At 44.8% G+C, this 23,914-nt stretch overlaps 3 protein-coding genes across 3 annotated transcripts in view; 2 read left to right on the plus strand and 1 right to left on the minus strand.

Moving 5' to 3' along the window:
* Positions 1 to 547: 547 nt before the first annotated feature.
* LOC135822301 (molybdate-anion transporter-like) lies at positions 548 to 2,908 on the minus strand. The gene has a single exon (XM_065335037.1). It carries the CDS (start codon positions 2,339 to 2,341, stop codon positions 1,019 to 1,021), a length of 1,323 nt encoding a protein of 440 aa, XP_065191109.1. The 5' UTR covers positions 2,342 to 2,908; the 3' UTR covers positions 548 to 1,018.
* A 268-nt stretch (positions 2,909 to 3,176) lies between these two features.
* Positions 3,177 to 21,152, plus strand: LOC135822300 (26S proteasome non-ATPase regulatory subunit 2-like). Its single transcript, XM_065335035.1, has 21 exons — positions 3,177 to 3,330; positions 3,400 to 3,456; positions 3,543 to 3,707; positions 5,348 to 5,469; positions 6,321 to 6,536; positions 7,112 to 7,282; positions 8,649 to 8,775; positions 9,899 to 9,959; positions 10,548 to 10,694; positions 10,977 to 11,083; positions 11,951 to 12,078; positions 12,767 to 12,854; positions 13,071 to 13,236; positions 13,495 to 13,788; positions 14,111 to 14,295; positions 14,549 to 14,717; positions 15,705 to 15,799; positions 16,218 to 16,344; positions 17,495 to 17,613; positions 19,101 to 19,215; positions 20,422 to 21,152. Exons 1-21 carry the CDS (start codon positions 3,247 to 3,249, stop codon positions 20,493 to 20,495), a joined length of 2,817 nt encoding a protein of 938 aa, XP_065191107.1. The 5' UTR covers positions 3,177 to 3,246; the 3' UTR covers positions 20,496 to 21,152.
* Positions 21,153 to 21,796: 644 nt separating this feature from the next.
* The window catches only part of LOC135822302 (vacuolar protein sorting-associated protein 11 homolog), a 55,040-nt gene continuing 52,922 nt past the window's right edge, over positions 21,797 to 23,914 (plus strand). The window contains exon 1 of the mRNA XM_065335038.1: positions 21,797 to 22,002. Within this exon, the coding sequence (XP_065191110.1) occupies positions 21,988 to 22,002 (15 nt within the window). The 5' untranslated portion in view covers positions 21,797 to 21,987. The remainder of the gene's footprint in view (positions 22,003 to 23,914) is intronic.

Raw genomic sequence — 23,914 nt, forward strand, 5'->3', positions numbered from 1 at the left:
ATCACGTGCCATGTGATAATTGTTCTTATCAAGTGTTGCTCTAATATGTAGTTTATTTTGTCCGTAAAAGAGGTGTTACTATGCTGGGGTATCTCGTCGATCGAGACTCGAGAGAAGAAAAAAACCTCTTGGTAGTCTGGTACAGAGGAAACAAAGGAATAACAGATGTATTTCGTGCCCCGTTCTGGATCCAACTTTTACAGTACATGTAGTAATTTGTTTGGTTTGACTGTAGGTGACTTGCATGGAGGCGGTGTCCTTGAGTAAGACAATATTGCCCTTTGGGTTATCTGTATAAAGCAGAAAGGTTCCAAGTTGTCCAACAGAGTGCTTGATGCCCGCAAAGGCAGAGTGGAGTTATTACAGCAAAATCGTCATCCTCAAGTTGTGGGGTTCTCGGTATACATGTATCCATAAATGCACTTGTCTGTGCTCATATTATAGCACTATGCCAAAGCGCACCGGCTAGGAGACTAACTGGGCACACTAGACTTTGCACACTTCACCACAGGCCTATCTACTAGTACTCCACAGTGTCATAAATGACTTGAAACGTGGAGCGCCACCAATAGCATGACACTGCATGCTGCTGTGCACTCTGATCAACAATTTCAAGGAATATGTGCATAGTGAACGCAGAGCTTACGCAAAAATGCGAGTGACAGACGATTATGCACAAAAGTTCATGACTGCGTAATGGTGGAAATCCGAGGGGGACAGATGGGGACTGGTTCAAAGAGGGGTAATGGGCAAAATTAGGTAAGTCCTACTTGGAATAGCAAATTAATTTTAAAAGAACTGATACCAGCAACTACAAAGCAGAAAGTAAGTTACAATCAAACTTTCAAAGTAAAAACAAGAATGAAAATAGAAATGTCAAGTGAGTAGTTAGGGAATACTTCTGAAGATAGGTACTTACTAATAGTCGATGATGTGAGAATGAGAAAAATGTAATGCACCGGTAAGTAAAAAAGCTGCGGTGAACACAATGAAAACATCTAGGATACATCTTATTCAACTAAACACTCTCAAAAATTTCAGTACCTGGCGATGACTTCTTGTCATTCGGATAGCGACGAGAAAACAGTGTTGAGCATAGAATACCAATGCCAGACATTCCAGCACAAAGAACAAATATTGTCCTTGAAGAACTCTGACTTCCAAACATTAGCAGGAGTACAGCAGCCACTGCCAGATTTAATGGAACACGGAACCAGTTCATAATAGCTGAGCGATACTCTTCTGGAACATGCTGGCCTCGTAGATAACCAATGGCTGGGAAATATAAGCCGCAGCCGATTTCCAGCAACAAGAAGGCGAAGAAGCAGATAAAAGGTCGATGAATGAAGACAGACGAGATTGCCAGTGATGAGAACATGAGGATAAAAGAGGTCTGTAAAATCCTTGCTGCACTCTGTCCAGCATTGAAGAGATGGTCAAAGATAGAACTTCCAATCATGACTGCAACCATGAACGATGCAAAAATTATGCCCAATGGTGGATGGATGGGCTTGAGGACAGGGGTCCACAGAAAGACAAATATGTACATACAGCTCTCAAACAGTGACTGCATAACCCCTATTAGCAATATGTGCGGATGTTGGACAATATGCACAAGACTCTCCAGGCAATTGGTGGACGGCTCGACAGCCTTGTCATTGTCAGCACCATAATTCTCTGTCCACATGGCAGAAATCACCACACCAGCTATGACAAGAAACACTATAGCAACAAAGAATGGTGACACTGGGCCAAAGTGAAACGTTTCCGCTACAACGTGAGAAAGTAGACCCGCTGACACGGCAACAACTCCATTGAGTAACGTGCTCTTTGAGAAGGTGTCTGCCATCCACTCTCCAGGATAGTCAAATGTATGCACATGTTCATGGATGTACCAGGACTCAAATACAGAAAACAGTAACGACGTAGAAATACCACCAAGTACTCGTCCAGTCATCAGCAGTCCGTACGATGAAAACCGCTTCGTGAAGCAACTCAGCGAATACATCACGCAAAACACCAACGCAAGCCGTTTGCGTCCAAATCTGTCAGCAAAGCTTCCGGTGAATGTTCCAAACACTGCACTCGAGCCGAAGCCAGCGACATAGAGAGCAGCAATGCGATTTTCATCATACTGATAGAAGCTATAAAGTTCATACAGATAAGGACCCTGCAGCCAGTCAGACATGATCACCAGCGAGTACACAAACAGGTAGTCACGTTGGAAGCGCTTGAATGTGGGATTGGTGACATTCAGCTTATCCTTGGATACTAACCATTGTGCCAAGAAGTAGCAAGCCAAGCAGAATCCAAGAACAAAGTGAAACGAGTAGTCAGCCATTCTCGTGCCAGAAGAAATCCCAATATACAGCACACTAAGATGAAATCGTCGGCTAGGTTCTCAAGTCCATAATTATCGATGGAAGATAGTCAAATCAAACTTGGGTTTCCCCCTTGCAACACCACTGCCGCCGATGACCCTGGAGAACTTGGCCAGTAGTCCGTCCGTGCCCGAGGAAGCAATACCTCGAACAACTCTTGGGGTCTTTAAGAACCGACAGTCAAGGTAAGAGAGAGCTTCTGATCAAAATAATGAGTCTGCAAGCTACATGTCGCATCAGCAATCTCGCTCAAATAATTCTACATCTAGATCTACTACAAACACCGGCAATCGTAACTAACGCACTCGCTGGATCCGGTGAGACAAAAGCTACAAATAAGCAAGATGAAGAACTCTCGCAGGCCATTGGCAAATACAAGACAGCACTTCAGTCTTGTTTGATTTGACGTCTCCCCAGACTCCCACTGTACTCTCTGTACTGCTGTACCTAGGGACCCAGACGGCCCCGGGCCCGCGCTGAGCTAGCTGAGCTGAGCTAACATCATGGTACAAGATCCAGAGTAGCTTCGAAATCGAACATCGCGTTGTCCATGTCGTGCACAACAAGTACAGTACCCTTTCGTCGTTTGTAGACCTAGTTTTTTTCGGCTAGGCTCACAGTCACAGTCAGGGAGTCGTAAAATACTATTTTTTATTTCACGACTCCCTGGTCACAGTACTGCATGCAGTAGGCTGAGCTCAATGTCATAATAATCTGAGGTCCATGATGTCATTGTAGATTGTTCCTTCGGATCATGATCCATTTCAACCTTGAGTACGCATGCTTGCAGCTAACAGCGCTTTGCTTGGTCACTGAAAAGTGACAAAAAGTTTTTGTACTTCTGTAGTTTGTGAAAACTGAAAAAATGGCTGAGGGAGATGAAGAGAAGAAACCTTCTGGGGAGTCAGGGGAGACGACCAACCCCCCGGTTGTGGAAGAGTCAGAGCTTGTAAGAGAACTTGTTTATTACTGCTTGTAGAAGACTGTTGTGACAAGGAAGTTTACCTTTCGCCTGCAGAGTGAGGAGGATCGTCAACTTCAGGATGATTTACTCATGTTGGTTGAACGACTACAGGTAAATTTATTTGAATTCAAAATTGGAAATCAGAATTTTTCAGAGGATGTTCCATCGAGGTGTGTTTCGTATTTTCGATGTCACAGGAGTCACAAGCTGAACTCCATGGGCCCACTCTGGAGTCGCTTCGGACTCTTATCAGAAGTTCAACGAGTTCCATGACTTCAGTGCCGAAGCCATTGAAATTTTTACGGCCACACTATGGTAAATTCAAGAGCTTGTATGCTGCTTGGAGCGATGACGCCTTGAAGGTATGTGGCTTGATGTCACTATATCTTGTGAATTTGGTTAATCTTTATCCATTTCCAAGATTACCATAATACTTAATAGTTTCAAAAATGTACATGATCGTAGACATTGAAAATACTGTTCGAGGGATTTCCCCGAGAAATTCCTCTTCCCCAGACTGCTTGCTATAATAGTATTTGCGTATGAAGCCAGTGTTTATGACCATTCAAGCCTGTATTCGCACCAAGCCTCGAAGCTTCCATTCAATACACGAAATGTATACAGATACCAACTCTTGCTTATCTGTCAATGCCCTCATCAATATTTTCCATGTTTCCATGCCCCCCCCCCCCCCCCTTCTCACTTTATTTTAATGACAGGAAACCAACAGTTGCTTTGCAGAAAACCTGGACTTGGTCCTACATGCATGTGGAAGACTTTTTATCTTGTAGAGCGATGGTGATAAAATTCACCTCGTGAAATGGTGATGAATACACGTCTCCCCACACAATGCTCTCTAAGCTGCAAAGAACGCTACACCATCAGTCGGCACCTGGTACAATACCTAGTCTTTTATCTTGGATCTCATTAATTTACCATACATACGGTTCTATATTCACACTGATTAGTGGGAGCTTGAGAGATGCACCTGGGTGCAGAGCCTAACCCACATACTTAGAAGGGCAAATGTAACTCCTATTCTGTAAGTCGCTTGATAGGCCCGTTGCTAAAATTTCGCGATTTCTCAGAACCAGTGAATTATCAATGAGAAATGTGTGCGGGGCACTATGGCTTCGCACTCATAGACATACACCCTCTGGTGATGTTTGATTTGAAGCTGGCCAATAATTGTGAAAAAGTCTTTTTGTGAAAATAGCAGACATTAATATGTCACCAATACTGTAAAAGCCATTATTCTAACGAGGCGCATATATAACGATTTCCCAAAATTGACTAGTTTACGTGTACCAAAAGTAACGATTCTCACTCATTCTCAACGCTCAATAGGACAGTAAAATGTATCAATTTCTGTATAACGATTTCTATTTTAACGACAAATTTCTCCTCGTTAACTCGTCAGAGTTAGCACTTCGTTATATATATGGCTTTTACAGTATTGGGCCCTTGTCTGTTATCTGAAAAGCTGTGTTTTGCCCATTTCTGTCTCAATTGCCTCATTTGGAAACCAGGTTTCAAAGGGCCAGTAACAGGAGCCCATGTTGATAGCAGTACTTGTACATGTACTTGGTATGAGTGCTTGAGATTCCACACCAATGCAGTCGTATAATAGGTAGTATCTGTGGACTGGGGAGGCTAACGTGTATGCAGAGGAGGCCATTAGTGCTTGCACCCACAGTCACCAGGCACTCTTCTATGGCTTAGGTTTCATTTTTTATGCTGTAGCCGCCTATGTTCGTCAATCACGATTCTCAGCTAGATTTTCACCCCTGGCCCTGGTGCCTTTCATTGGTTGGGAGCACGTCTCAACCATGACAAGCCCTGCTGGAAGAGTCTCTGGCCAGTTATGAACGAATACATTTGAAGCTTCTATCATCATGCTTTGAACAAGTATTCCGACGTCTAGGGCAGCTTAGATTAGATACACTGGCACATTTCTGGGGTAAATGACTTGTTTCTTGTTTTTTGAACATTTTGTATTCAGCAACGATTGGCGGACATCATATCTGTACTGGCAATGACACAGCCAGATAGCCGTGACACATTGGATTACCGCATATTGGGTTCATCTGATGCGTTGGAGTCATGGGGACACGAATATGTCCGGTAATACCGTCTTGCACTGTACTGGTGTCCGAATTGGTTTCTCCCCGTGTCTTCATTTCAGCGTAGCCCTGCTCTATATACCTTGCATGACCACGCACACCTGCCTGAGCACGTGCGCACACACGTGTGTGCATGCGTCCATACTCCGTGTGATGTAGACCAGGTGTGCATTGGGGGTTGATTCACATGCCTTCGCCAGTTGTGTGGATTAGGCGATTACCGTGTTGTTAGTCTTGATCTGTTCCATTCAGATCGTGTCCGCTATCGTTGCTGTAATAAGAGAAAACATGTGCATTTTGCAGATTTTCGTGCTTCTCTTGCGACATGCGTGCATGGCGTGTGTTCGCGTGCGTGCGCGTGTGTGTGTGTACGTGTATGTGCGCGCGCGTGCGCGCGCGTGTGTGTGTGTGTGTGTGTGTGCGTGTATGTGTGCGTGTGTAGATGTGTGTGGATGTGAGTATGAGTTGGTATTATTGTGTCGTTCCTTACATTTCTAATGGGTAGATTGATGGCAACTGAATAAGTCTGAACAACCGAAAAAGCGTTACATTGAGTTTGAGGTATTTGTGAGAAATCTTAGACCAATTTCCCAACACAGTTCAGATTTTCTTAATTTTTTGAGAATGCTTTCTGTCTGTCTCTCTGTCTGTCTCTCTGTCTCTCCTTGTCTGTGTGTCTGTCTGTCTTTCCATCTGTCTGCCTCTCTCTCTCTCTCTCTCTCTCTCTCTCTCTCTCTCTCTCTCTCTCTCTCTCTCTCTCTCTCTCTCTCTCTCTCTCTCTCTCTCTCTCTCTCTCTCTCTCTCTCTCTCTCTCCTCTTTCTCTCTTTCTTTCTCTCTGTTTTGTCTGACAGTCATATCTCAGCTCAAGTTGGGCAAATGTATACAGAAAACAATTTGGACGAGCTTGGTGCTTTAAGTAACCTTGTAGATGACATCATCCCGTTCAACATGAAGCACAATGCAGAAGCAGAGGCATGTGATTTGCTAATGGAACTGGAGAGAACTGATGACATCAGGAAGTTTGTGGACAAGAACACTTATGAGCGTGTTTGTCTCTACCTGGTCAGGTAAATAATTTGCCATAGCTTTTCAATCTCACTTGAGCCGATGCTGCAGTTCTCAGCCTCGTTGGCTGCTTCTCCAATTTCAGAACTCTTATTGTGTATGATTCAGCGAATGGGGGTGGGGGTGGTGAGGTACGAAATGAACGATGTTCAGTTCAGGGACAGCAAAGATCACTATTAATTTCGTTTCAGGCTTCCATTGTTTATTGTACATTTACTTGAAGTACGTGTGATCTAGTGAAGTACAAGTGATCTAGTGTGCACACATTTAACATTACATGGAATATCCATGAATATGGATCCTGTTGTGTACATAAACCGGTAGGCCATGTAATAAATGATGTCATTGTTGTCATAGTCGTCGTTGCTGTTGCTGTTGCTGTTGTTTGTTTGAATTCTTTATTCTCACGATGGTACCATCGCCAATAAGAGATCGTTGTTGTTGTTGTTGTTGTTTGAAATCTTTTATTCTCACGATGTTGTTGTTGTTGTTGTTGTTGTTGTTGTTGTTGTTGTTGTTGTTGTTGTTGTTGTTGTTGTTGTTGTTGTTGTTGTTGTTGTTGTTGTTGTTGTTGTAGCTGTGTTCGCTATGTCCCAAGCCCGGAGGATGAGGCCCTGCTGGACACTTGCATGAAGATCTATTTGCAGTTTGAGCAATATGCTCAGGCAATGCGCATGGCCATGATGAAATCGAATCGGTCTGTTGCCGAGTCCTCATCTCAGGAAGTTTTTGCGGCTTGCGATGATGAGTAAGTTGGCGCAGTTAGACTGCCTTGTAATATTCCATGTAGTAAAACTGTGCACTTCTTTGTTGTCTTACCTTAGACTTCGGCTCATGTGGCAGCAGGGAACATAGTACTGGAGAATATTTTACATGACTATTCCTTTGAACACTACCCCTACCACCACAATCTCAGCCTCAGGTGCTATCACTTTTAATTCTTGTCTCCTAATTTACTCCCTGATAAAGCCTCATGGGGGAGAGAAGAATGGTTTGAAATCTCAGCGCCTGGTACTATGGAACCTCCGACACTGTTGAACAGTGCTGTGCCTGGTTATCCAATTTGTAGGCGGCACTCTTCGTGTTACTGCTAAGATTTGTCGGGGAGATGCTATCAGCTTTTCTATAATTTGAATGCAACCTAAACTGGAATGGGATTACCAGAATTTTGATGTCTTCTCTGTAGTATTGTACAGTTACGCTCCGTGACATCTGACCTTAGGTGCATATTTGGCGCCCTCAACTTACACGGCCCTTGATGGCCTGGAAGTGGTACGAATGCGGCTGGATGTACACCTTTACACATCCAGTGATGTAATTAGAGCTAGTTCCAAGAAGCCAGTTTTGCACTTCGGGTCTGATTTCACCGAACGCAACTGTACAGTTCTTTGCTACACACAATAGGAAGAGGACTGTTACTTGTTCCACTTTCCTCAGGATGTACAGCACCCTTTTAAAAGGCAGTCGAGCATTCTGCTTGTTCTTTTCTGCTACATCTACCTTACATCATGCATCTTGTTGCGGAAGCTCCATACTGTCACTTAGGGGATTGTTTCTTGGCACGTGAATACATTATTTCACAGGCACCATAAAATCCTGCCAGAGCACCCTGTCTCTCCCAAACTCCCTGTCTTTGTTTCTCTCCTGCAAAAGTACTGTGATTGTATCACTGTATGTGTTTGCGGCATGGCAACACCTGTCATCTACATGTATGTATCATCCCTGTGACATTTTGTCAGTGTCGATGATCAATTGCGACGGTGCAAGCACAGCATCCATAACGACATGCGAGTGTGGAGGGACTGGCTCTGGATTTGCGTCGTGCAGCAGCATGGATAGATCTCTAGATTTGTGTCGTACAGCAGCACGGAGAGAGAGAGATCTCTAACCTATTTGCCCGTTTACAAGAACTCTTCACAGCTCCTTTCTAGCGCTGATCAGATATGTCGCTGTAATTCACTTGTACCGTGTACTGCCTGTGCAGCATACCAGTCGCAGTACATGTAAGTGATTGCTGAAGCTGCTGTGGTAAGGAGTCGTTACAGACCTATTTACTGAACCGAGCATTTCCAACGTTTTTCGTCTTTTTGTTTCATCTTCTGTCTTTCTGTTAGGCTCATCAAAAAGCAACTGGCATTCATTGCCGGGAGGCAGCAATATTTCCTGACGGATGAGGATGGATCAGTGGATATCGTGTCTAATGGTCATCTTAGCACGCACTTTCTCATGCTGGCTCGTGAGGTAGGTTTTATACCCCGTGAAAATTTACCACGAGCGAACTACTGCGTTAAATGTTTTTGTGTTTACCCTTTTACCGCCATGGGACCCCACCGAGCACTCCATCCATTGCAGAATCATCATACCGGTAATATTTACCTTCACAATTTTACAAGGTAATGTTGAGTCACGCCATTTTTCCATGGTTCGCATACCCGCACTCATGATTCACAGCCCTGAGTCAAAAACAAAACTAAACGAAAAACTAAAGCGCTTGCACGTACTCGTACGGCATGTACAAGGAAGTACGCTGTGCTGTGTACCACTGGTGGTGTACAGTGGAGTACAGGTGTATGTGTATGTGTCGTTGACAGTTATTACGTTCAGATGTCCCGGTAGTTTTTTTGTCCTCGATAAGAGTACATTCCTAAACAAAATCATTGCCGAAGTCGCAACCTCTATTTCGTACTCGATAAGAGCACGTAAAAAAGTGTACAGCGTTCCTGCATAGAGCGTACTGTTTTAGCAAAGGGACAGCCTTCCATGACACATTGTTTTTGTTGTTTACGGCGTAAATCTCGGAGCCATAGGTAGGATTTCCTTGATGCTCAGGGTCAGTGATAACTTGGCATCCTCTTTCCAGCAGGGTCACCCTGAAATATCCCCACACCTTTATTGTCTCATTTTTTAGTATTTGAGCTTCCGTTCGTGGATCACCACCCACAACTGGCAAGTTAACATCTGTGGTACGGGGGCTAGCGGGTGAGATTATCAACGGCCTTAGGCGCCGGATTGATCAAACTTGCGAGGGTACAAGTGGCATTTTTGCATCTGTGTCGTAGGGGACCAAATGGAGTTCACTTGTTGCAGGTAAACGTGGGACTGTGCTTGTTGCTGTGGATTTTCAACGCCTGTGCATAAACATCTGTCCATCCATGGCAGAAATCCACTTGGGGCAGGATCTGGTAAACACTTTTAATGGTTGTGTCGGGTTTGAGGCTTGTGTAGCCAATCCGCGTGCAAAGTGCGCTGGATAAAAAGTACTTTGGTCCCTTTCTCAACACCGGGGGGTATGTTATATTACGTTTCTCAACACCGGGGGGTATGTTATATTACGTTTTCACTCTACTTCCTTTCTCCGTCACAGCTCGATATTCTTGAACCCAAGTCTCCTGAAGATATTTACAAAACCCATCTGGAGTCTCACCGTAAGTTAACCCCACTCTCTTTACTCACTACAACAGAACTGTGTCTCTTCTCTACTGGGTATACTTTGTGAATGGTATCCATGTTCATTAAGAGTACTCTTGGTAACGCCGATGCAGCGATTGGACATCTGGTGTTTGGCGACTTCACGGTGGATATGATCTGCTCACCCTAGCATTCTGGTGCCCATTGTGCAGGGTTGTTGTGCATGGCTATTGCACATGGCCGTTGCACATGGCCGTTTGGTGAACAAACCTGTTTCGTTTGTGTTACGCACATACGCACTCTCTCAGCAACTTTGCGCACTTAGAGGTTCTGTACTTGTGTCTTATTGGACCTTTCTCTCCGAACAAAGCAAATCTCTTGAAACTCTGCTCACTAGCTTTCGAATGTGCCATCATTCTCAAAGTCTATCCTGCACAGATTTACACTTGAATTCCTTTATCCAGAACGGGCCAAGTAATTGTATGGCTGAGGAGGTGCTCTGTGTGGCCCGGTGTAATGATTATGTTGCTGATGTCAATACTGATGCGCAAATACTTCCCAAACTTTGTCCATTTGCTTTTTTTGTCTTATTTTCTATTCCACAGGGCCATCGTTTGGTGCAGCACACATCGACTCCGCTCGCCAAAACCTTGCCTCATCCTTTGTCAATGGCTTTGTGAACTGTGCGTATTGTAAAGACAAACTGATGACACTGGATGGTAACAAGTGGATCTACAAGAACAAGGATAGTGGTATGTTAAGTACTTTCAGTTTGGGTATGGCTTTGCTGCTTTGCAACGTGTATGGCTGTTCCTGCTTCAGGTACTTTCACACACACACGCACACACGCAAACACACACACTCTCTCTCTCTCTCTCTCTCTCTCTCTCTCTCTCTCTCTCTCTCTCTCTCTCTCTCTCTCTCTCTCTCTCTCTCTCTCTTGCATTTCCTGGTAGTCCAGTGTGGATGTACTTCGAAGTACTGTGGCAGCTTACTGTCCTCTGACTTTCTTGTTTTGCTCTTGTCTTTTATAGGAATGCTGAGTGCCACTGCATCACTTGGTCTTATTCTGCTCTGGGATGTTGATGGCGGTTTGTCAAGTATTGACAAATACCTCTACTCCAACAATGATCATATCAAGGTAGGGCGCACTAAGTTGCCATCCTTGCCGATGAAATGCGGACGCGTTTTCTGGTACAGAGGCAGAACTCTTTGTTCAACTATGGTAGACGTTTGCATCTGCATGATACCCCTAGCATTGCTCTCTTCTATCTATGAGTTTGGATGTCGTTAGTACTTACCGTACTCACTTGATTAGAAGCCCCTTTTGAATAATAGCCCCCCCCCCCCACGAGGACTGTTTGAAAAAATACAAGCCCCTCTCGAATAGAAGCCCGGACTACTATTCGCAAAGCATGGGGTGACGAGGTAGTGCCATGTATGAAGGTCAAGTGTACAAAAAACATCTCGTGCCTATATTCATATTGGTACATGTCCTGCTCGACGTAGTGTGTGCAACTAACTCGGGTCCGAGTTGCTGTGAATATGAAAGTTTTAGAGATTCGATTGGAATACTGGTATGGAATGAAACAATAAAAGCCCCTCTTGAATAGAAGCCTCCTCAAAATTGGTATTGAAAAATAGATGCCCCTGGCTTCTAATCGAGTGAGTACGGTATTACCCCGCACTGTAGTCTGTTACTGATACAGTCAATGTTGTGAGTAACAACCTTGAGTATAACACAACTAGTGAATTAAACATTACCAGCTGGCCTACCAACTATTCACTACATACTTTCTACCTAACAAGTAATAGGAACCCGCGAATAACAACACTTTTCTCATGCGCGCTCGCATGTGTGTGTGTTCTTGTTTGCATTGAAATCAATACTGGTATCCCACTCTCCAAGCAAGCCGAGGCAGTTTACATGGTTTATCAGCTCCTGGAGATACTGCTGTGGTCAATCACTCCCTTTTTTTCTTGTGCATTCCTGTGTGTTTTTCTCCAGGCTGGTGCCTTGTTGGCTTGTGGCATTGTTAACAATGGCGTGCGAAATGACTGTGATCCTGCGTTAGCATTACTATCTGACTATGTATCCAGTGATATTCTGTGCATGAGAATTGCATCCATCCTTGGGTAAGTACAGAGGCGCTTACTGAAGTCTGGCATTGTGAATTAGCACCAGGCTCTGTGCTGCCTTAGGCCTGCGGACAGTGGCCTGCACACTGGTACAGGGCGCTAACTCGGTCATGAACATGAACTTCAGTGATAGTGACTGTAGTGCACTACATGTTTATTTCAATAGAGAGGTTCCGCATAACGTCATTACGTTAGTAAAAAATGTAGTCGATCTACGGAAAGTCTTACGTGCACTGCATGTGGATCTGTGTTTCACCATGCGGAGTTTTCGAATAACGTAGCCGCCCTTGGCAACTTGGAACGCGGCAGAGTACGGCCGGGTCGCCCTGGGGAGAGAGTTATAATTTGTACCCCAATCCACTTCCTGTGCACGTCCGTTATCAGAGCCCTGCCTACGTACTCTACGTAGACAACATTCCGTAAGTAGAGTGCAAACTCGCGAATTCACGCGTTTCCCTGTCCACTTACGTAATTGTGGTAAAGTTGCTGAACTTTATGTAGTGCGGAACCTCTCTATTATTGCATGTACTATCAAATGTGTGAACTGAATCTGCACGGGATTACTTTAAGAGCCCAGGAGCCTCTCTCTCTCTCTCTCTCTCTATCTATCTATCTATCTATCTATCTATCTATCCCACTCTCACACTCTCTCTTTATGTATGTATCTATCTATCTCTGAATGCAGGCTTGGTCTAGCATATGCTGGTACCAATATTGATTATGTGGTGGAAGCTATCTCCAGTCCGATGACAGATGGAGATGCAAGTGTAGAGGTGAGTATTGGAGTGGTGGTGCTGATGCCTACATGGTTCTACTCTATGTTTGCACTATGAGCATGCATGTGATATACGTGTAGCAATAGATCAGATTATGTTTTTGGTTCTGGAGGTGATTGGTCCTGCCTGAAATATGAGTTCTGTTACTTTTCTGGTGCTTGTCATGGTATAATTCCTATTTTCTCGTCACTCTTTTGCTGTGTATTGTGTTAGGTCCTTGGTGTAACATCTCTAGCTCTTGGTCTAGTAACAGTAGGACAGTGTAACGGTGATGTCACACTCTCTGTGCTGCAAGCCATGATGGATTTGGACCCAAAGGTTATTGTCAAGGACAAGAATGCCCGTATGCTGGCTATCTCTCTTGCTCTCTGTTCTTTGGGTAAGGCTTGTGGTGGTATTCTTCTGCAACCACCCTACAGATTGCTCTTGTGTGAAGTTTGTAAATGCCTGCTTGGGATGAGTGATTTTGTATAGCCTCTTTATTTCCATACAATATGAGCACGCTGTAAAAACTGCTTATGAACACATGTTGTTGCCAAGTAGCCACTCTACAGGGAGGCTCATCGGTTTGTCACCTGTTCTTTTCAGTTACTGTGAACCTTTCTTCTGTCCCATCCATTTTTTTTAATTGTTGCAGGTCGTCCTGATGCGGCAGATGCTTTCCTAGAGACACTCAAAACTCTTCCGAGTTCTTACTGTTCATTTGCCAGTGTACTGGTTGAAGCATGTTCCAAAGCCGGTACTGGTGATGTGCTTGCCGTGCAGAATCTGCTGCATATCTGTAGTGAGAGTCTATCATCAGATTCTAGTGCAGCTAAGAAAGAAGATGCAGCTGCTGCAGGCAAGGATTCTCCTGCAGAACCCAGTGCATCCGCTACAGCCCCAGGACTAGCACCGGGTGTAACTGTCACTGATGGGCCAGCTGCTACGGGTAGGTACCTTTCTATTGTATGTACAACTTGTATACTGTAGCTTTCTTCTGTCCTGAACAACTGGCGCATTTTTAGTCATTATATTTTCACTTCAGGGAGTGGATGGGTGGTAACACAACGGAATTTGTTATTCCTTAAAACTAGTAATGCTGGATATACCGGATGACCTCCTAACTGTTATATGATGGGCGTTTGGATACTGAATAGTATTACCTGTGTTGTAGGTCATCCTTTGTGTGGGTATTTGCTAGTGTACATGTGCGCACACATGTGTATGCCAATTCTAAGAACTATATTGGTGTGTGCTTGGCTGGCTTTCAGATGCTACTGATGACAAGAAGAAAGAGGACAGCAAAGAGAAGAAAGACGAGAAAGAAAAGGATGGCAAAGACAAGGAGAAGAAAGCCGGAGGTGCACATCAGGGTGCTGCTGTAATTGGTATTGCCTTGATTGCTATGGGAGAGGAAATCGGTCAGGAGATGGTTCTACGCAGCTATGCACACCTGGTATGGAATTGCTTTTTTTCTCACTGGGTTTGCCGTGATGGCTGCCAGTACGTGTAGTGTACTTGTTGAGGTCAGAGCCGCACTCTTGTTTAGGCTGCACCCGTCTTGGAGGCGAAACTGCTACATGATGGGAAATGTGTTGAAGGATATTATTGTTTTCCTGGTACCTTCCTACATTGTACTTCCATGCCACTCTCTGTGTTGCAAATGTATGACTGTGGCTTGGTTATTCACTTATTTTTTGTTGCTGTAGTTACACTACGGCGAGCCTGTCATTCGTCGTGCCGTTCCTCTTGGCCTGGCACTGTTGTCAGTTGGAGATCCGAAACTGAAGGTTTTGGATACTCTGAGCAAATTGTCCCATGACCTTGATCAAGAAGTCGCTCTCAGTGCCATTCTGGCACTTGGTATTGTAGGAGCAGGTAAGTTATTGTTTGTGCACATCTGTTTAATCTACTGAGTAGAGGTAGTCATGAATTGATTCATCAATACCCATACATGATCATAGTGTTTGATTGCACCTCAAGCGCTGGCAGTGTCCCTGATCTTTCGGAATTCCCTAACACGTTGGAGGTGATGCACCCTATCTCTCTCTCTCTCTCTCTCTCTCTCTCTCTCTCTCTCTCTCTCTCTCTCTCTCTCTCTCTCTCTCTCTCTCTCTCTCTCTCTCTCTCTCTCTCTCTCTCTCTCTCTTTCTCTCTCTCTCTCTCTCTCTCTCTCTCTCTCTCTCTCTCTCTCTCTCTCTCTCTCTCTCTCTCTCTCTCTCTCTTTCTCTCTCTCTCTCTTTCTCACCACTATCCACCATACCCAGTTCGCAAGGCTGGGCGGGGTTGTGAGCAGGCTTTCATTTCATCTTTTCTTATTATTTCTTATTATTTCTGCTTTTCATCTCATTACAAAAATTCTGCGCTTTTTCTCCATCTGCGCATAAAATCTAGACTGACAACCTGCTTGTTAAATCATGCACCTGCTTTCAGGCGTAAAAACCCTGTTGTAGAGGTCTCAGTCCTCATTTGTTAGACTTACCTGTCTTTATAAATGTAACTTACTCTCTCTCTCTCTCTCTCTCTCTCTCTCTCTCTCTCTCTCTCTCTCTCTCTCTCTCTCTCTCTCTCTCTCTCTCTCTCTCTCTCTCTCTCTCTCTCTCTCTCTCTCTCTCTCTCTCTCTCTCTCTCTCTCTGTGTGTGTGTGTGTGTGTGTGTGTAGTACTGCTTTCTCTTTCTTGCTCCTGTATTCCATATATTTTTCGATCTGTGTGCGTGCGTGTGTGTGTGTGTGTGTGTGTGTGTGTGTGTGTGTGTGTGTGTTGGGTGTGTGTGTGTGTGTGTGTGTGTGTGTGTGTGTTGGGTGTTGGGTGTGATGTGTGTATGCGTGTATGGTTGTGCTTGCAAATTTTAACATCTGTCTAGGTACTAACAATGCTAGATTAGCAGCTATGCTGCGGCAGCTGGCTCAGTATTATTACAAGGATGACAACTGCCTATTCATGACCAGAATTGCTCAGGTATTCTTTCGCTTGATCGTTGTATTCTTCTGTTTCATATCCCTTTTTATTGTATGGCTTGTATTAGAGAGTCTGGAGTTGCTATTGGTCATGTGGCAGCTTGCATGATGTTTTTGTTCATTGTCTGTGCATTTCTGCTCTGCTGGGCTCCTATTGTACTTGGTTATGTGGTGCATACTGGTAGATTCCACACTTGGCACTTATTGCAGGTCCTTTGTTTGCGACGTGCGGCAATATTTGAAGGGTATTTGTCTGTCAATGTATCTGCACTGGGGATTTCCCCATACCAGGTATCTGGGGGCTATCACCTAACCTATCAGGCCGGTCGGGTTGGTCTTGATAGTGGATGGGTGTATGTCATTGTGTGTATGCGTGTGTGTGCATGTATTCACTTCTGATTTCCTTGTTGTATTTGTAGGGGCTGACACATCTTGGGAAGGGAACTCTCACTCTATCACCATATCACTCAGATCGCAGCATCCTCTCCTCAGCCAACTTGTCTGGACTCCTCTCTTTGCTGGTCATGTGTCTTGACATGAAAGGAAGTGAGTTTTCTGTTGATATCTTGTCTGAGATTCATGCAGGCTTGAAAGCGTTCTGCCAACGCCTTTAGTTTCAATTTTTTCTTACATGGTGGTTGACTCATCCGCCGCTGGTGCCTGGACTGGGCCCTGGGGCGTGTGTGTGTGTGGGGGGGGGGGGAGGGGCAGTTGGTACAGAAAAATCACACCAGTGTGGGCCTTGTCACCATCTACCCACTACAGTCCATTCAGAAAAAGATGATCGTATTGCTTTTGGCAATAAAACGAGCCAACGGTTAACCCTGTTTTTGCCTCCCCTTCCTCAATGCCCTGATGATGCCCAATGGGCGAAATATTGGCAAAGTTATCTTTTTGGTGCAGCTGAGAGCCTGTTGTCGGAATGGCGGTATTTTCAAGTGCAAGAAATACGCTGCAATGGAGTTTGGGAATTCTGAAGAAAGGAAAAGGACAAAATGTTACGAGTTATGACAAACTGTCACTGGTGGACAGTTTGTCATAACTCTTAACATTTTGTCCTTTTCCTTTCTTCATCCTCTTCACAATTGTTTTGCAATTCAGTATGGATTGCTCTTCCTATATGTTTTTGGTGGCTACCTCTCCAAAGGTGGACCAAAAGGAAGGTTTTGAGTTTTTCAGCCGAGTTTCGTGTTGATAATTGTACAGACATGCTGGTCCAAAACCCATTTCACCGAAGAATTAGAGTTGGATTTTGAACCTAGCTCGGCCTATATCGGATTTGAAAAAGTTCAGAGAGATCAACTATTTTTGAATGGCCTGGGTGTGCAATGGAAAGCTCCAACTTCAGTTACCTCCTCCAGTGTTTTTACACTACCCATCTTTGTTATATGATCACTTCCAAGCCGTATGTCAATCCGGATTGCAAAAATTTACTTAATGCCATTTTGCAAAACCTTCAAACGCTCTTTGTTTGATACTGTCATACCGTTACACTACAGCGCAAGGTATTATGTATCCCAGATCTAGCAACAGGGCATTGGCATCTTTGCACGCAATGCACTTCATAGTCTTTTACGCATGACGAAGGACACTGTGTTTGTTTCCTAAATAATACTAGTAGTAATGCTAATCACATTCATGTATTCCTGAAGTTCTGTCTCCCGTTCTGTTATTTATTGTGTGTTTGAGCGAGCAGCTCTTCTTGGCAATCGACACTACTTCTTGTATCTCCTGACAACTGCCATTCAGCCACGCATGCTTATCACCCTTGACGAAGATCTGACGAACATTTCAGTGACGGTGCGCGTTGGTCAGGTATGTCATGTGGCTGTGTGTGCTGATACACTACACACTCTGGTTCTAGGCAATGGTTTGTGAGGTAGGGACTGCTTTTACTTCCTCCGACTTATTAAAATGTGCGTTTCAATTCATCGATCTGTTCCGCTCGATCTACCTGTCATCTCCCGAAATAAAACAGGGACACAACTCCTCACCTATTGCAGTTGGTCGTAGGTTAGTTTGGAGAAAAAATGGCAAGCCCTAAGAGCAAGGAGAAGTGATCGCCGGGGGAAATTTACAGCGTGAGTACACCTCCCGCAACACCTAAGCCTAAGGCTGTTCAGAAGCATTCCGACTCCCGGACGAGTACGGTAGCTGGCGGAACTGACATTCTCAAGCCAGAGACTAGAATGCACAGGAGTATCGGCGTGTCATGCTCAGCAAAGACTGCGTGTTTGACTCGATGCGTCAGAAGCTATGGTGGTTTCACCGTAAGTCAGGAAAGCCTGAGGCTGGCCAGCAGCTGATTAGATCTATCAGCACAACGACGCACGGCCCCACACTGCAAGAGTAAACCTGAAGCACTGGTCATTGCACGGCGAAAAAGAAAAGATTCAACATCGTTGTTGTCACGCAGCCGCCTCAATCGCTCGACCTAAATTGCAATGACCTGGCGCTCTTTGCCAGCTTGCAGTCCGACACTGAGCTCGTCTCGAAGGAGAATGTCGCCGATTTGATGGAGGCTGTGAAGAAATGTTGGTCTGAGTACCCTGCAGAGCGGATGGAGAGTGTGTCTCTTCGCATCTTTCAATGGTATCATCGAGAGCCGAGGTGACACCACTTATTCACACCACACCGGAGCACGGAGCACGGGTGAGCTCGAAGACGAAATCAACTGCGAATCGCCACGACCTGAGCTTTCCAAGGCGACTTGTGACGAGCGCTGAGAAAGTCCGCGAGTAAATGGCCGCCAAAATTGCAGCACCCAGCGAGGAAACCGCTGAATCCACATACTCCTCGTCAGATGAGAGCGACTAATTTCCTCTCAATGTGATGGACATGTACATAGCTGTTGCTATGCGAAATATTTTGAACACATAATCTGTCTTCGTGCTGTACTACAACTTGAAACTGAACCACACAAGTCAGAGGAAGTAGAACATTGCAAAACGGTGACGATATTAAGTTTATTAACTCTTTTTCGAAATATCCTTGCCTCTTGAAAATAGCAACCGCCTGCATTTTGATCACATAATTTATACAGGTTCTGCATGTGCTCATCATTTGGTGTGTGTGTGTGTGTGTGTGTGTGTGTGTGTGTGTGTGTGTGTGTGTGTGTGTGTGTGTGTGTGTGTGTGTGTGTGTGTGTGTGTGTGTGTGTGTGTGTGTGTGTGTGTGTGTGTGTGTGTGTGTGTGCATGCGGGTGGGCGCGCGCGTGTGTGCGTGCGTGTGTGTGCATGCCTGAGCATATTGTGCGTGTGAATGTATGGGCATGTGTTTGTTTTGCTCATGTTTACTTGCAGGCTGTAGATGTTGTTGGTCAGGCTGGTAAGCCTAAGACAATCACTGGCTTCCAGACTCACACCACACCTGTGTTGCTGCAGGCTGGTGAGCGAGCTGAGCTGGCTACTGACCAATGTATCCTTTCTATTAGATGTATGATTACCTCTCTGCTTTTGTGTGCATGTGTGTGTGTGTGTGTGTGTGTGTGTGTGTGTGTGTGTGTGTGTGTGTGTGTGTGTGTGTGTGTGTGTGTGTGTGTGTGTGTGTGTGTGTGTGTGTGTGTGTGTGTGTGTGTGTGTGTGTGTGTGTGTGTGTGTGTGTGTGTGTGTGTGTGTGTGTGTGTGTGTGTGTGTGTGTGTGTGTGTGTGTGTGTGTGTGTGTGTGTGTGTGTGTGTGTGTGTGTGTGTGTGTGTGTGTGTGTGTGTGTGTGTGTGTGTGTGTGTGTGTGTGTGTGTGTGTGTGTGTGTGTGTGTGTGTGTGTGTGTGTGTGTGTGTGTGTGTGTGTGTGTGTGTGGTGTGTGTGTGTGTGTGTGTGTGTGTGTGTGTGTGTGTGAGGTGGGGGGGGGGGGGGGGGTGTGGGGGGGGGGGGGGTGTTTGTGTGTGTGCGGGGGAGAGGGGGGGGGTGTTTGTGTGTGTGTGTGTGCGGGGGGGGGGGGGTGTGTTAGAAGGAGTCCTTTGGAATGTGGGTTTTCAATCTCTGGTAAGGGCACGTTCAGACTACCAATAAAAAGTGACCGATTGGGAAAGTCGCCAAGGTGATTTGATCACGTGACGTTACTGGCACGTTACCGGTGGGAAAGTTTTACTGCCGCGGCTGCTGCGGCAGTAAACTTTTACCGGCAGTAAAAAAGTGCTCAGGCTGCATGCGCGCTGGGAAAAAGGGAAAATCCCTTGTCAGTGCCGCGGTGAGAGCTGAAAACTTCACGGTAACATTAGTTTGTTATCGGTAGTGTGAATGTCCTTCACGGCTTATCGGCATTCACGGTTTGACGGGGTTCACGGTTGTCTGAACGCGCCCTAATGGGCACACTAACTAAGATATGGACGTACAGTCACGGGTACCATGCTTCTGTGTACTTGTGCATGTGCTCTGCTAAAAACCTAGTGTGATGCTGCCTCACTCACTGTTTTTTTCAGAGTGTCGATACAATGCGACCAGTTGGTCGTACATAAAAATTGATTTGACCGAATAATAGGCTCAGGTAAAGATATTCTCCTACTTACTTGACTCTTGTGTCCTTGCACGAATGAGTTGTTGCTAGTGCTCCTCACCCACTGCATCTCAGTACATGTGCTACAGTTCGCCTGGGTGTATTTTCCTTGACCTCTAGTATCACACAGATGAACCAGTTACTCCGATCTTGGAAGGCTTTGTCATCCTGAAGAAGGTTGAAGGTGGTGATGATGACAACTGAGTGCTGATGATGATATTGTGTTAGCACAGCAGCAGCAGCAGTATGAATAGTATTGTTTGCTGTGTGTTGTATTTCTGAGATCCTGTTGTACATACTCCTTGTGACATTTTGTCATTCCCATTCTCATTTGTGCTCCTTCCTGACAAGCCCCATTTTTTATTTCTTGTTATCTACTATGCATTATCTATGTTGTGACTTGCTTCAGTTTTTAAAGAATGTAATATCTAATTTGTTTTGACATGCAGCAATCACATTTCCATTCTCATGAAATATTTGCATGTGCCATGCGCTGTTTGCCCATAGAAGATCACGTCATATTTTCACACTGTAAATCAAGAAACACTCAATTTGCAGTCAGAAACTCGTTATTCCCTTTTGCCGCCGTGTTATTGCTCGCACCTGCCATTTGGTTGAGTGCAAGCTGTTTTTCCAAGGCACTATACTGTATAATATGTGTGTATATTCTAGCTGCATGCAAGACCTTCCCTTTTTGCTTGCTGTTTGATACTAAGACAAGGTAAACTGTGATTGTTATAGCCGCCAATGCATCATAGCTGTACTGGTGTTCAGGTAGTGCTGTTTCCTGTTTCTATAAACAACTGCTATATTTGTTCATTTCTCACCAAGTACTGACTGTTCGCTTTGCTCCATCGTCAATAGTGGCTTGATTGAATACGTGTATGTGTGCATGTTGTTGTTGTTGACTGTTGTTGTAACGTTGTTGTGTGCGTGTGTGCGTGCGGGCAGATATGCTGTACAAAACAAGGAGTCGTATTAAGCGACTCCTTGGTACGAAAGTACAAACAGGGAAACGCTATTGTATTCTGAGCTCAGCGAGCTGTCTGAGATTTGTTTGTTTTTGTCCGAGATTGCAGTCTGCTGACATCTTCATGTTTACCACACATCAAGAGTACATAAAATTGCAATGTCATGTCTACATAGTACATGATGTACACGACATTGTACAGTGCTGGCAACTGAAATCCGAATAATAATATCGAGGGCCGGGGCCACACCGCATACCGGCATCAAGAGTACATAATGATTATGTACTCTTGCCGGCATGCATGCAGGCCAGGGAGTCGTATCATGTGCGCGTAGATCTACTCAAACTAGTTTGAGTGCGAGACTACGACTCCCTGATGCAGGCGCATGCGGCATGGCAGTGGCATCATGATCCTGCCCCTCGTCCCTATGACAACCTGGTATGCTACGGTGATGCGGGATTTTTATTTTTATGAAGACAGAGGTCGCGTACACGTACACGTAGGTCTACTGCTGCAATTAATTGCTTGCAGCTTGAATGATCCAGCTAGCTGTGCCAAAACGGTTTTCGCCAGTTTTACTGCTCAACATTGCTGTGCTCGTATGACTCCGAGTCTATGCCTGTCTTCGCAGCATATTCTCTCTGTTTTCGTAATAGCGTATGATTGTTTCGAGAAAGTCAGTGGTAAACGACCAGTTTCGAGGAGATTTGCAGTGACATGCAAGAATGGCTGTTCTCCAGGTATGAAATTCCTTATAGGAGATACAAAATGTTATCAATTTCTTGGTGTTATCTTTCATTTTACATTGCGTGATCGTCGGCCTACGAATACTGCTTACACGCTCTGGTGAACCTAATTGATTTGAGAAGTGCAAATCGAGCACACTGGTGCCAGTTGAAATCTCAGCTGGCTCCACTGTAGAATATGTGGCTCTACCACTAATAATGATACATGTAGTAATTGACATGATACAGAGGTAGTTGAGACTTAGGCGATACTGTGTAAACAAATGTTACGACGGGACTGTTATTGAATTCCAATCTTGCTCGGCATCTGGGAGACGATTCTACACAGCACGGGTCACGTAAATCTCAAAATGAATGTAGAATATTAATTTTCATTCTATTGTATTGTGCTGGTAAATGTTTATGGTTGTTTGTCCATTACTGGATATTATTAATTTTTACTTGTGTCCCGTTCAGTTTGCACCAGTACTGAGTACAATGGTGATTTAAGGTCATTTCCCAGCCCTTTCATATTAACAAAATATGAAAGGGCTGGATTTATCGAGTTGCGACCCAGGATAAACCTCAACTCACCTTTCCAGCACCAGTTGAAAGTTCACCTGGAATATGATCGCAGTATGTATTTCACTACAGTCGACTCCACTTATAACGAACTTGTATATAGCGAATTTGGTGATATAGCGAACCATTGCCCATGTCCCTGTTTGAACACATACAAAGTTGACCCTTGAGCTTTGAAGCAAATAGATTTTGTTTAGAACGAACCATATCTTGTAGGGCCATATGTAAACGAAGTGCACGAATACAGTCACGGGCCCCATGCAGTCATGAAGCGTAGCGTGTATGGGGATAATGCGTGTCTGTTATAAAGAACCCCGGCTACAAAGAACTACAATGTAGTTCTGCACAATGGTGCTTGTTGTATTAGGAGTCGACTGTAGTGTACGGTGGATGTTGGCATATCATCTCTCCACATGGAGGCCGGGGATGGGGGTGACTCTCTTTGCTAGTGCTTCCTCCAACGTACCGGTAAACTAGTGAAATAAATACTGCCAATATATTCCAGGGAACTTTCAACTTGTGCTGGAAGGGCGAGTTGAGGCTCATACTGGGTCCGAAATGCGTACACATTTGACTCCATGTACATGTGAATACAAAAAGTGAGTCGATCTTGTACACACTTCGTTGCAGATTCATCCCAGAATGAACATGTTGTTGAGACGATAACGCAGCCAGTTTTCTGTTTTCGATCCCATATTTCTTCATGGGTGCTTTTCCGTTTTGGCGCATTTACACGATCAGAGCTGATCCGAGCTGGTCTCCGTTTGTATTGTTTTCGCACGTCCACATGGGAGCGGAGGATCCGCCAAAGTTCGTCATGTGAGCAGTGTTTGTCGTGAGAGCACCAATCACAGTCAAGTAATAGTAGTAGGGGTGAAACAATTATACCGAATACTCGAGTACTCGCTCGGTTTTTTCAGAAATAATCGTACTCGGAATAACTCAGAGTACTCGTTCATACGTGGTACATGCATTTACCACAGAAACCTGCAGTTTCAGAGCAGCAGTCGGCAGATATTGATGTGCAGACTGTGTGGTGAACATTTGTTCACGAGTAGAGAGAGCCCAAATGACCCAGCAACCTATATACCAGAGCTGAAAAATGGCAGCCACTCGGTTCAAGCAGGGTTGTATCATGTGATTTTAAGGCCCTCGGTGTGCAATTTATAGGAGATGAAGAATACTCGAATACTCGAATATTCGATCGGAGAAAATCAGAGTACTCGAACTCTGGATCTCAATGCCAACTTTCACCCCTAAATAGTAGAAAACACTCTATACCACAACACATGACAAACATTGTCGAATCCGCCGCGTGGACGCGCGAAACGATACAAACGTGACA

Source organism: Sycon ciliatum, chromosome 8 (genome assembly GCF_964019385.1).
Source record: "Sycon ciliatum chromosome 8, ocSycCili1.1, whole genome shotgun sequence".
Classification (NCBI taxonomy): domain Eukaryota; kingdom Metazoa; phylum Porifera; class Calcarea; order Leucosolenida; family Sycettidae; genus Sycon; species Sycon ciliatum.

What these genes read in the sequence shown, in the direction of transcription:
- LOC135822301 (XM_065335037.1), bottom strand. Translation starts at nt 2,341, where the DNA reads ATGGCTGACTACTCGTTTCACTTTGTTCTTGGATTCTGCTTGGCTTGC.
- LOC135822300 (XM_065335035.1), top strand. Translation starts at nt 3,247, where the DNA reads ATGGCTGAGGGAGATGAAGAGAAGAAACCTTCTGGGGAGTCAGGGGAG. An exon ending in TGGGGACACGAATATGTCCG is followed by an intron (nt 5,470 to 6,320) that starts GTAATACCGTCT and finishes TTTGTCTGACAG; the next exon opens with TCATATCTCAGCTCAAGTTG. An exon ending in TTTGCGGCTTGCGATGATGA is followed by an intron (nt 7,283 to 8,648) that starts GTAAGTTGGCGC and finishes TCTTTCTGTTAG; the next exon opens with GCTCATCAAAAAGCAACTGG.